Source organism: Saccostrea cucullata, unplaced genomic scaffold (genome assembly GCF_032062105.1).
Source record: "Saccostrea cucullata isolate Sc308-1 unplaced genomic scaffold, CSIRO_AGI_Scuc_v1 ctg146, whole genome shotgun sequence".
Lineage (NCBI taxonomy): Eukaryota > Metazoa > Mollusca > Bivalvia > Ostreida > Ostreidae > Saccostrea > Saccostrea cuccullata.
The window spans coordinates 1,421,357-1,433,874 of record NW_026919274.1 but is presented as its reverse complement, the minus strand read 5'-3'; the positions used below and the strand labels follow the sequence as shown (position 1 = coordinate 1,433,874).

The 12,518-nt window shown below is 31.5% G+C and overlaps 1 protein-coding gene across 1 annotated transcript; it reads left to right on the top strand.

The window, feature by feature from the left end:
- Nucleotides 1-568: 568 nt before the first annotated feature.
- On the top strand, nt 569-5,687 carry LOC134283635 (uncharacterized). The gene is made up of 3 exons (XM_062766138.1): nt 569-879; nt 2,146-2,331; nt 5,476-5,687. Exons 1-3 carry the CDS (start codon nt 756-758, stop codon nt 5,685-5,687), a joined length of 522 nt encoding a protein of 173 aa, XP_062622122.1. The 5' UTR covers nt 569-755.
- Nucleotides 5,688-12,518: the final 6,831 nt, after the last annotated feature.

Here is a 12,518-nt window from a genome sequence, read left to right as displayed (position 1 = left end):
TTTGTCTAAGAACTAATATAACAGCATACTCTTGATTATCAAGTAAGTTGGAAAAGTAAACCTGCAAGGAAAAGCAGAATATGTTTACATATACATGTATAATGAAATTTGACAACGCTAAAAGCTCTTTTAATTGTCTGCATTCAGTAATTCATCCCAATATGAAACAGATGTTGTGTCGTTTATTTCAAACTCACTGGGATATATTGAGTCGACATATAAATGAAAGTACATGTAACTACAATTTATTTCGGTGTAATCTGTTTTTTTTAATTTCTTATAACGATTTTAATTTGTCAAAATCGATTTGTTAAATTTATCATATGAATTCCAATTCATGAGATTGGCGAGCATTTAAATCTAGAATCACTCTGATAATAGAGTTCAATATTACGGGATTTCATTAGCAGTGTTATTCAAATCATCAGGAGAAACATACTGTAAAGATCAGAAATGTGACATGAAAAAATATGTTTATAATTCCTGAATCCTTTGTGTCTTTGTTGGTTTTAATTCTTGTAACTAAAATCAGTTCAACGAAAGTAGGCACAAGTATTTCCAAATATAAACATATAAGGTATCTGGATGATAAAGTAAGCTTTGACCAGGAATTCGTGTTTTCACCGAAACATCGTCTTCTTGAGTGTGTTCTTCAATGTATATATGTCAAAACCTGTGTATCAGTCTTTTATTCACCATTGATTTGTCGGGGTCATTCAACAGCGTTTTCTCAGAATTCTGCAAGCTTAATCCAAATGCATGGAACGCGCTATTTTCTTCTTGACCAATTCCCGCCAACAACTGCAGAAATGTCAACCCAATGGAGTCAAAAGGATACTACCTATGCTGCGACTGAACCCTCTGTTAGCTCGATGCTAGGTGTGTATATTAATCTAATATATTGATGAAAGAAACGTTTTATGCACTGTTCTTTGTGTTCTCTGATTTAAAAAAATCATATTTAATGTAAACTTTAAATCTGATCAAACAAAAAATGATATATACAATTATATACTTTTAATGACTTTGGACATAACGATCAATAATCAAGATCAGAAGTCCATTAAGATGGGATTCTTCTCTGGTTTCTCACTAGATGGAATATTCAATGTACATTTGTTGATATGTCTTATATATTTAGATGTAAGAGATTTAAAAGACCATATTTATCTTTCCTCATCACAATTATACAATTTTAAATAGAAATGGTCAACTGCGTTTGAAAACTAGCAGGGACTATATTTTTGGCGGAATGGTGGCGTATGAAAATATCTTCTTTTCTGGCTCTCAGAATTATCATAGAACATTGAATTTAGTCATAATTTTTATGCAATGCAATGCAAAGACTAGACGAAATTTTCAAATGTAAGTTAAATTAATAATAAGAGACTAAAGTTTCAAAATATATCAAATAAATAAGATTTTTCATACATAGTAGAACTATGTTGGCTTTTAAATACTTCAAATATAAGTACAGATTTGAGCCAAAAATCCGTAAAAAGTGTTATTTCTCTCTTAGTAAACGATCAAAATTTTTAGTTTTTTTTATCATTTCGTACCTTTATGTGACAACTTTACTATATGTGAAAATGGGGAAAAGTTAAGTATAGGAAGCATTATAAAAATAACTAATTAATCATAAAAATTTAAGAAAAGTAGAGGAAATTCGGATTAGCAAATATCCATTTTATTTAAAATTATCCATGTCAATTTGGTGATATCATCTTATAGGCCCTATATGGTAGTATCTTTCTATGAAAAAAGAAAACATTCAGTCTTTTGAATTACAAGAAGGGATTGCATGATTTGAAACAGTATTTTTTTATTCTTAATTTCCAGGAAAAAGGTAATGACCTTGACCTGACCCTTCCTCTAATATTAAATTAGAACAAATTTAATCTCCCTGATATCATCACTTAGTAATATTATCTTCTCGATTCTGTGAAAATTTCATTAATTTTTAAATACAAGAAATGTGGGAAGAATCCTACGTTAAAACATTACAAATTGGGAGCAGAGCTAACACGGACTTGTTAGAGGGTCTACAGTAAAACTTGACTTTATGGTAACATTTTTCTCATGATACATTAAGTTATGTTTATTAACACGAAGAACTCACTGTGTAACCATCATATTCCTTAACAGGTTTGTGCTATTCACTGGAACAGCTTGGCTATATCTGGGATTTTGTTTATGGTATATGTTATCATCTTCATGGATCCAAACTTAATGTCCTTAATGCCACAGCAAAATGTCAGTCAGAACACGCAAAGAGCCGCCTGTTGCTCGTTGACTCGGATGATACATACAACTTTGCAGTTCAAGTAATAGGTAATTGAACAAGATAACAACATTTATTTCGTTTCTATTATTCAGATAATTTTTTTGTCTGAAGAAAAAAATTAAATAAGTGTTCTGGTTTGTTTTGTTTTATTTTCCATTCTTCTCCATCTACTTCTCCTTAATTTTTCTTCATCTTATTCTTCTTAATTCAAAGGCAAGAGTATCAGACACACCGATTCGTTTTGAGGCTGCGATTTCAATATGGACTAAAATAACATTTACTACTTAAGTTAACATGTAACTGTTTCAAGCTAAAATCTTTTAGAATGAAATGAAATATGGTGGTAACGAAGAGTATTTAAGCTTAAAGAAGATGGGCGCATTTAATTGGCGTGTGATCTGCAGGAATCATTTGTACGAAACATATATGGTTTAAATGTCCAGGATTTGGTTGGCTGAACATAGCTGGTCAGATTTTACAAACACGTCCATAGTTTTTTTTTTTCTTTTAGTTTGAAAGACTTTGTGAGATTGTAACATTTATGTCCGTTTTTCCTAGGGGGTACTATAACATAGTAATGTTTCACAAAAAAATAAACACCTAAATATTTAATGCATAGATGCATGATACGTGTACATTTACATTATAGAATAGACGATTAGTATTGATTTCGCTCGAGAACCAAACTGAACCAAAATTTATCTAATTCAAAATTTTAATACATCATAAGATCAGTACATAAAAAGAAATTGACAAAATAAATGGTTGTTTGCATGAAAAAAAAAATTAACGCCCCATGCAAGGCTCGAACCAAAAACTTTTCGCTTCGAGTGCAGTGAACAGGTAGCCCAACATACTGAGCTATCACCGCTACCCGCATATGGCTGATTTTAAAAGGACAAAGAAGCACCACATTCACACATTTTTGGGGGAAAAGTTCATTTTTCGTGGTCTCTGGGTCTTTGTTCCATTTTTTAAAAATGTGTATTTGTTTCTTTGAATTACAATACACACAAATAACGTTTAAAAATGAAAGAGAGAAGACCCAGAGATAGAAAAATTTTAGATAAACGTGTTTAAAAATGTACCATTTTGTACCAAATATCAGGGGCGCGTTTCACAAAGCCTACGTAGGACTAAGTTATATCTTAGGAAAGAACTTTTTCCTAAGTTCATTACTTATCCGTTTCACTAACCTCGTCTTATCTTAGGATATTCTTAAGTTATGTCATAACTTGTGGACAGGTAAATCGATGACTTAGGAAGAAACTAAATATTCCGACTGCATATCCAATATTTCTTATGGAGAGAGAGAATGTGTTTGGGGAGAGAAAATCCAATGAACTACTAGTATATGGATGATTGTGTTCTCTCCAGGTTAAAACTGCTTTACTTTGCAAGTGAATACTAGGATTTCAATAATTGGCCAACATGTATCAAAATTTGTCCAAGGTATATAAAAATGTCAATTCACAAAATTGAAGTTGGCGAAATAGATGTACACATACTGGAATAATTCCCCATCATTTGAAGAGCACGCCTTTGTTAACAAAAAATAGCACATGATTTGATACTAGTTTACATGCATGCATATATAATGTTTTTATATACATGTACATGTACATATATGTATATATATTATGTATATATTACTAGTATTTTAATGGATATTAAAATAGAATTTGAAAAAGGATATTTTAGATGAATAGAAACACTTGTTCACTTTAGATAAGTATATGGTTTTTGATGAACCCCCAACCAAGCTCCGGATAAATAGATGTTTCTCCAAAGAATGGTTGCATATAATTTCCTCTAGGGCTTTTTTATTGAGAAGACACAACCATAACGCAGTTTAGTTTTCTATAATATTCCATACATAGGAAAAATTATTATTATACACCCCTCCCGTGCTCCTCCAGTTCATACGGCCATGAGATTACAACCAGTTATGCTCCCAGCTTAATACAATGTATAGTTGTGCAAGAGATTTCAATAAATTTCTTTTTTAATTTCTTTTTTTTAGTATTTTCATATCTGTAGTCGCAGTTGGGATTTTATTCTAGCATGGCATTCTTTTTTTATATATGTGAGAAAGCTTTACACAGCACGAACAACTAACGTAGAACAGTCATTAGAAAAGCATTTTTTTATTGACCTCATATGTGTTCACTACGAAGCAATCATTTTAAACTTTCATTCAATAATTGACAAGTAGAAAAGTATAGTATTAAAAAACAATACCTGGGATCGATACCTTATAAAGAGCAAAAAAAGTAAACGTATAAAACGTGGAACAATATTCTTAAAAAATACAAATGTCGTGTGCTCGGAAGGGAAGAATGCTTGAAAGGGTGTGTCTGTGAATGCTCAGTTCTAGCAGCAAACTTCGTAAAGTAAAACTTACTTCTGTCCAAGTCCTTCGAAAGTGGGGATAATCCCCTCCCTTTTTGAAGCTCAAAATATAACCCAGACTGACATACTGAGAGTTGTAGATAGAGCGGAGAAGTTATTACATTAGTCCTTATAAAGGTACAACTTAAGAAATGACTTAGGAAAAATTTAAGATAAGATTGTTTCGTGAAACAGTTGTGACAAATCTTAGGAACTTCCTAAGTTATAACTTAGGCATATCTTAAGTTATGTCTTACGACGTATCTTAGGAAACGTTTGTGAAACACGCCCCTGATCTGGCCAATTTTCAAGTTATTTTTTAGCAAATCAAAGCTCATTTTCGGGAAAATATTTTCCTTTCCTGTTGCACAGGAACCCGATAAATAAAAAAATGTTAGAATTTTATGTGACATGTCGATAGAATTTTCACTTTTCAATTACGCCCAGATTCCTGCCGAATGCCAATCAAAAGCGCCCTCGTTCTTTCAAACAAATAATACAAAGGATCTTTGGAGCCGAGCAAGTACTGAACTCGAAAAACATCAAATGTGGGATCAGGCACCATGGAGAAATGAGCATCCCCGTCGTCAGCTCCTTGTCATGATCGGGGAAAACGTAAATGGATGAAAGAAATTTTCATTATTTTATAATTAAAATGAATTACTTTTAAAAACTTTGTGTTCATTTTAGAAGGAAATGGACCAAGAGCGATTGCACTGTAAGTTTGGATGAAATAAGATAATCAATGTAACAGGGTAATATGCTTAAAATAACCACATTATTTTTAAAACTTGTTACAGATACATACCGTGCGGGACCTATCTACCTGCAGGGGACGCGATCTGGTGGTTCTAATTTCGTTGATGATGACGGACAGTTGATGACCTACTTTAAATGGGACGATGGGGAACCCGGCAGTAATGGCGACTACCTGCGGACGGACAAGGCCACTTGGTTGCAAGAGACTTCTACAGGAACGACATCGTACAAATTCATCTGTCATTTATACTGAATAGTCGGAGGGTTGAGACTTCTTTTTTTACATTTGACTCATAACAGTTGAGAGAAAATAAGTTGGAACCACATGTCTTTTTAAAGATTTCTAGATCTATATGTTTTTCATAGATTCGAAAAATTGTGATTTTTTTTGGCCAGGAAAAGAATAGCACACAAATTTATATTATATGTCAATGTAATACCTTAATGTTTTCTATGTACTCTAAAATTACATATTTTCGAGGGGTCAAATTTTTGTGGTTTTAGGAAAATATATTGGTTCATGTGGATTTGATTTTGAGGCTGAAGAATTGTTCAGTAGAAATATATGTGAAAGAATACATTTTGTGGTGGACATAAATTCATGGATCTCTTTAAACCTTGAAAACCACGAAAATTAAACCCCCATGCACGGAAATAGGTGATTTCACAAAATATTTTTTTTTCATTAAGAATTTTAAAACACCTTACATGTCAGGCTTATAGTAGATCATTTCATTTCTCAATATTGATCTTCCTTAAATGTATGAAATATATGGTAAAGAAAGATTTGTTTTATTTACAACTCCTTTTCAAACAAAATCTACCAAAATAAGCATTGCTATTTTGGATTTCCATTTAGATTCCACATGATTATGCAAGAAAAATAAATTTATCATTGTTTCCAAATCGATGCAGTTAAATGTTGCACTTTTAATGTCGTGGGAAAATCGGGCTAAAAATGAGGTTCTATATGGTACCTTGGAAAGTTATAACATATATATGTATCTGCATTGCAGTCTGACTAAAGCCAGCCCCTTGCAATCCAAATCGGATTATTCATGTACCAGCTCCTGTATTAACGAATATAAGTACATTGTATAAACAGGGAAATATCCCTTTCCGTTTTATTTGCGCGCTCTTCGTCGTAGCCACAAGTGGGCGATTTTTTAAAAAAACGAATTCAAAGAAAACGGTATAATTTCCTAATCAGAGCGGTGACTGGGCGAATCAAAAACCATATGAGAGGGTGAAATAATAGGGGAGAAAATAACATTTTATACAGTATTCTGTTTAAAAGAACGGTAGACTAACCATCTAATGTATCTATATACTTATGTATCACATTAAATACCAGACCGAAAAAAATCTCTAAAAATTAAAGAACTACGAACGCACTCTTAAAAAAAGTTTTACTTAGTAGTCATTTTTTACTTGAAATAACAAAGATAAGTAATAGATAATTACTAAGCATTTACTTTAAATTTTAAACCAATTACTGAAATATATGTCAATTGCTAAATTCAAACGTTTTACTTGATTTTTGTATTTTAAAGAATTGTTTTACTTACACACTAAAAAGTTTTACTTAGTAATTTATATTTACTTAAATTTGTGTATATAAGTAATAACTTATGTCTTTACTTACATTTTACCACTATTTACTTTATATAACTTATATTTTTTTTGCCCCTGTAAACGAAGTTTTGGGGGTGTATAGTTCTTGTCGTGTCCGTCTGTCTGTCTCTCTGTCTGTCTAGCTGTCTCTCTCTGTTTGTCTGTTTATCAGCAAAAACTTTAACCTTGCCCATAACTTTTGATTAAGCAGAGTTATGACTTTCATATAAATTTCACCTGTGTATTTCTTGTGACAAGACCTTTCTTTGAGTATCACCAAATTTGACCTTGACCTTGGAGTTTGACTCACTTTTACACAAAAAATCCAAACTTTTTCTTTAGCCAAATCTTTTGAACAGTAAATACCAGGACATTTATACTTCACATATACATTTTTTGTTGAAAGAACTTTCATTGGATTCCAACAACTATGACCTTTTGACCTTGACCATGGAGATTTCCATCCTTGTGAAAAAACTTTAACCTTGGCCATAACTTTTGAACGGTAAGGAGTAGTGCTTTCATACTTACATATATGTAATCCCTGTAAGAAGACCATTTATTGGATATCAAGAACTTTGACCCTTTGACCTTGACCTTGGAGATTGACCCACTTTTAAAAAGCAATCCTTGACTATAACTTTAAAATAATTAGGGTTAGTGCATTCATACTTTACATATTTCATCCTTGTGACAATACCTTTCTTTGGGTACCACCAAATCTGACCTTTTGTCCTAGAACCTTGGAGTTTGACCTAAATTTCAAAATTGGTAACCTTGACCATAACTTCTGAAGGGTTGGGGCTAGTGTTTCCATATTTCACATATGTATTTTTTGTGGCAAGACCTTTCATTAGATACCAATTACCTTGACCTTGGAGATATCAAGAAATACCAATATATTAAATTTGCATATAAGAAAAGATTAACCTTTGCTATGTTGCCATACAGGGGCATCAGTGTTTCACAAACACATCTTGTTTAATTTGTATTTGATTGATTTATTTAAATTAATAATTTATTTACTAAATCAAGGAGAATTCAGAGCAGTAATTACTTAAATATGGTAGTCTAATCACTATTGGGATTGAATTCTTGAAATGTAAAATAGAGTTTTGGCTGGAATCATATTAATTGTCTTTGAGGAGGAGTTATCTTTCTTCTAAATATTCCTTCATGTGAAAAAAAGTCATACTAATAAAAATGCTGTATTAAGTACTTGAAACATTAAACTATTTTTAAAATGGTCCTTAAAAAGATACAACATATTCAGTTGATAAGGCTTTTGGTGTTGGAATCAAATGATATAATAAAACAATTACAAAGAAATTGGCAAAAGAAATAGAAAGTATAATTGTTTCCGTCAGAAGTAGATCTTGTCTAAGAAACTACTCAGAGGGCTCGATAAGGGAATTCTGATAAAGAAAACTGTGAGTAGTACTCACATGTTGTACTTTCAAAATTATCTCTCTTATCAGAGGGTTGGTACCTTGCAGTGTTTCTAGTAAATAATGTCGATTTTAGTTAATATGATAAGTATTTCATTTACTTAGTATTCTTTTAAGTAATAATATTCTAGATTTTAATAAATGTCAGTATTACATTTACTTAGTAATAATTCATAAAATTTAGTAAATAGAAAGCATATTATCTCTAAATTAAGTAATAATAATTTACCAAAAATGAGTAGTTCATTTACTAAGTAATATAATTCCTATAGTTTAAGTAATTCTATTGATACTTAGTAAATCATTTCATAAGTAAATGAATTCATCCTTATTACTAATTATGTTTACAATTACTAACCATGATAGTCATTTACTTGCTATTCTGACTAAATGGATTACTAATAATTACTAGTTTTTCTTAATCTAATATCTTATTTTAAAAACAAGTAAAACTTTTTTTAGAGTGCGATAGTATTGTTCTCCCGCCTACCTCAAATATATGAGAAACATTAACAGGTAATTAAAAGAAATGCATGTACATTTAGGCATGAACAGTTCCTTTATTCATTCCGGAATTAAAAGTTTAGCAATTTAAAATATGACTAAGAGCAAAATATAAATGGGAAAAAATTTTAGAACATTAATGTTCGAGGACTTATTACCATGTAAGGAAATTACAAAAATTTCATTCATGGCCCTCTCTGACGAGGACTAGGAGGCTCTATGGGGAAAATTTACTAGCGACTGCACAGCAACCCTTAATGAATTGCTTTGTCCTTACTTAGGCATGCAAGACCCAATGGAACTTCCGTCAACTGTTACAAGATTGAAAAACAATTTGTATACCTTGAGTTCATCAAATGGTACAAGATGATTTTTGACAAACTTGTAGGCTCAAGTTACAAGGTTTTTTTGTTTGTTAACACTTTCCCTACGTTACGTCATATATTTCAAAATTTCGTAATTTTTGGTCATGCGGTCAAAAGAAAAAAATCGCATATTGTGCTACCCTGCGTTTCTTTTTCCTTTCAGTATATAATGTGTCTGAAAATTGAGAGGAAAAAGTTGTTAGCAATAAACATTTTAAAAAGCTCAGATGTCACATTCAGTGAACATCAAAAAAAGTTCGGAAAATATATATAAAAAAAAATTGACAAAATAAGTTGCTGAAACAAGAAAGTCAACAACAGACTCCTTTAAAGTCATCATTTCGCAAGTTCTATGGACGATACAATGACCTTGTCAGCAAATACAATATGTCATTAAATCAAGTGCAGACTGACTTTTTTCACACTTATTGTTAGATCATTATTTACACACTAAATTGGCGGCGGATTTTTTCGTTATTTCCCGATCATGACAAGGAGTACACGGCTGGTGTGACCGGTCAGCAGGGGATGTTCACTCCTCATGGCATCTGATCTCACCTCTACTGTATTAGAGGTCTGTATTTGCTCTGACCCTGAACTGTATTGTATAAATGGACTTTTTAGATAGAATGTTGTTCCTTGTCTCCATAGATTTCATGTTGAAGAACATACATACTTGTATTAGTGATGGTAAGGGTAGAAAAGACGTCAATGCAAGAAAAACAATTAATTTTAAAAACTATTGTTAAACATTTCAAGATGAAATCAGCAAGTTAAATTGCAAACTCAACAAACTTCGTTGCAAAGCAAACTTTCACCAACAGTCATTAAGTGATTTTGGACTGGATGGGACGAGAATCTTTAAATTATCAAAAGACTAAGAAAAACACAAAGCTTCAACTCTAGTCAGTAATTTCTTAATCCGTTCCCTCCTAACATCTCTGTCAACGCTTGCTGTAATGTAAATATTCTGTAATAATTTCAAGTACATTTATAATATTTCAATATGAAAATGTCTAAAATATATTATTAAATAACGACCAACCATTCAAAATATTTTTAAAATGCAGATTTTGCAATGTGCACTGAACCCTGATTTTTTAAATTTTATTTTACTGATTTATTGATACCATTTTGTAGTCTTTACTCAAAAGATCAATACCTATGCACTATTAGAGTGCTTTGTCTAAATGTTTTAGTATTTGTACCACATAACATCATGACTTAATGCGTTTTTGTCATCATTTTTTTTTTCTTCTAAAGTAGAAATAAACATATTTTTTAATCTGAAGTATTTTATATTTGGGTTAATTGTAAATGAATTCCATGCTCATCTTGTAAGGCAGTTAATTGCGTTGTAGATATGATCTTGCAAAATCGTGTCTGGTATTAAAATTTCTGAAAAGCCTTGTAAGTGAAACAAAGATATACAAGGGACACTTACTGGGACCTGACTATGTCTAAATACTCCATAAACTTAACTTTCTATTAAAGCATGAAAAGATCTTACGACCTACAGTATAATTCATTATTGTATACTAGTAGCTTAAAGGTTAGCTTTCCTAACTTGAATCATGGCTTTTTCCACAAAAAGAACGTTGGTTATTCGAAATTTAACCTTAAAGGTCTTAGCTTTTTTACTTTCAATCTTGGCTTCTCCAACTTAAAAGTTGAGCATTCACTACAACTTAAATATCGACATTTGCATTTTAACATTTATCTTCGCTTTTTAACTTTAAGTTGAGCTTTTCTACTCCTTTATTGACTTTTTTCCCCTTTACTTCAAATTATTGTCAACTTTAATAACGCCAAATTAATGCACTGAAACAAATTTGTGGACAGTTACACTGTAACAGTAATTTTGCCTTTCTCCTTCCTTGTGACCATACGTATTACTTTCAACTTTATCAATCTTTATACATGTATGTCTCTATCTTATACATCTTTAATAAAATAGAGGATATGGTAACTTATCTGACTCTTTTGGGCTGTCTTACACATGTACCAGACTTATGTATACGGCCAATTAAGTTACGTAAAGTCAGGCGAAAAAGGGCATGATTTTGTTGCAATATTTCAAGAGCAAATATCCTGATTGCACAATTCATACATATAATTTCAACAGTTTGAGAAGTGTCTGTTGCAAAGTTGCTATTAATCACATTGTACTTTTAATGGTGTATCTGATCTCAGGCCAGTTCCGGATTAATGTGTTGTAAGAACATTCCTGCTTGTGTTAGTGTCAAGATGTAGAAACTAACATGGTCTAATCGATTTTAAGGCACTTTAACAGTGCTTGCTTAACAGTCTTTTTTATTTTCGAACTCTACAAACCATAAACAGGATGTATTTATTCCATGGGAAAGGTTTTCCACCCTCTAATAAAAGAAAAGCACAGTTTCTTGATCTAAAACGTTCATAATGTCATAGTTTAGAGGGTATTTGTGTTACAATACAGCAGGAGTACTCTAAGGTTTCCTGTTCTAGCAATTACAAATAATTGTTTCAGAGGGAGCCATTGAGAAAGCACAACAGCAACAAATATATTTGCTCGATAAATCTAAAACTTGTTGCATAGAGAATTTGAAGGACTTAAAACAAGGTGGTGAAGCTGGGGGCTGGAGACACATTTTGAGATTTCAATTTTTTTTTTACTATAACTCCAAAACTACGTGGTTAAGAAAGTTAAAACTTTTACAGTTTATAAATATATCATTGATTAAAAAGATAGAAAATATCACTTGATAATACATATTTATCGAGAAAAAATCATTTTTAAAAAAGCATATTTTTTTTTTTACACCTAATTAATTCTGTACTTTTAGCGAGAGCCATCATTGCAGAAACAATATTTGTTTATCAATGAAGGACAAGTTGGACTTCGATAGCCTCTGGAAAGCTGTTTTCCCTTTTTATTTTGTCCAAATATTAAGATTTGAAACCAAAAGTACATTGCAAATGGCAGATTTTATAGGGGTCTTGTATTTATACATTTCATGCGATCAATAACAGCCTTTCAGAAACTAACTTGCCCTTCATTGATAAACATATATTATCACTGCAATTATGATTTTGATTAAAAGTACAGGATCCGGTTGTATCAATATTTAATGAATGATTAAAGCTTCATTAAACTGATAATTTTCAATGTGT

Bases quoted from the DNA above. Each gene is read 5' to 3' on its own strand.
- LOC134283635 (XM_062766138.1), top strand. From the start codon at position 756: ATGCATGGAACGCGCTATTTTCTTCTTGACCAATTCCCGCCAACAACT. The intron at 880-2,145 runs GTGTGTATATTA...ATTCCTTAACAG, and splicing joins CTCTGTTAGCTCGATGCTAG to GTTTGTGCTATTCACTGGAA. The intron at 2,332-5,475 runs GTAATTGAACAA...AACTTGTTACAG, and splicing joins CTTTGCAGTTCAAGTAATAG to ATACATACCGTGCGGGACCT.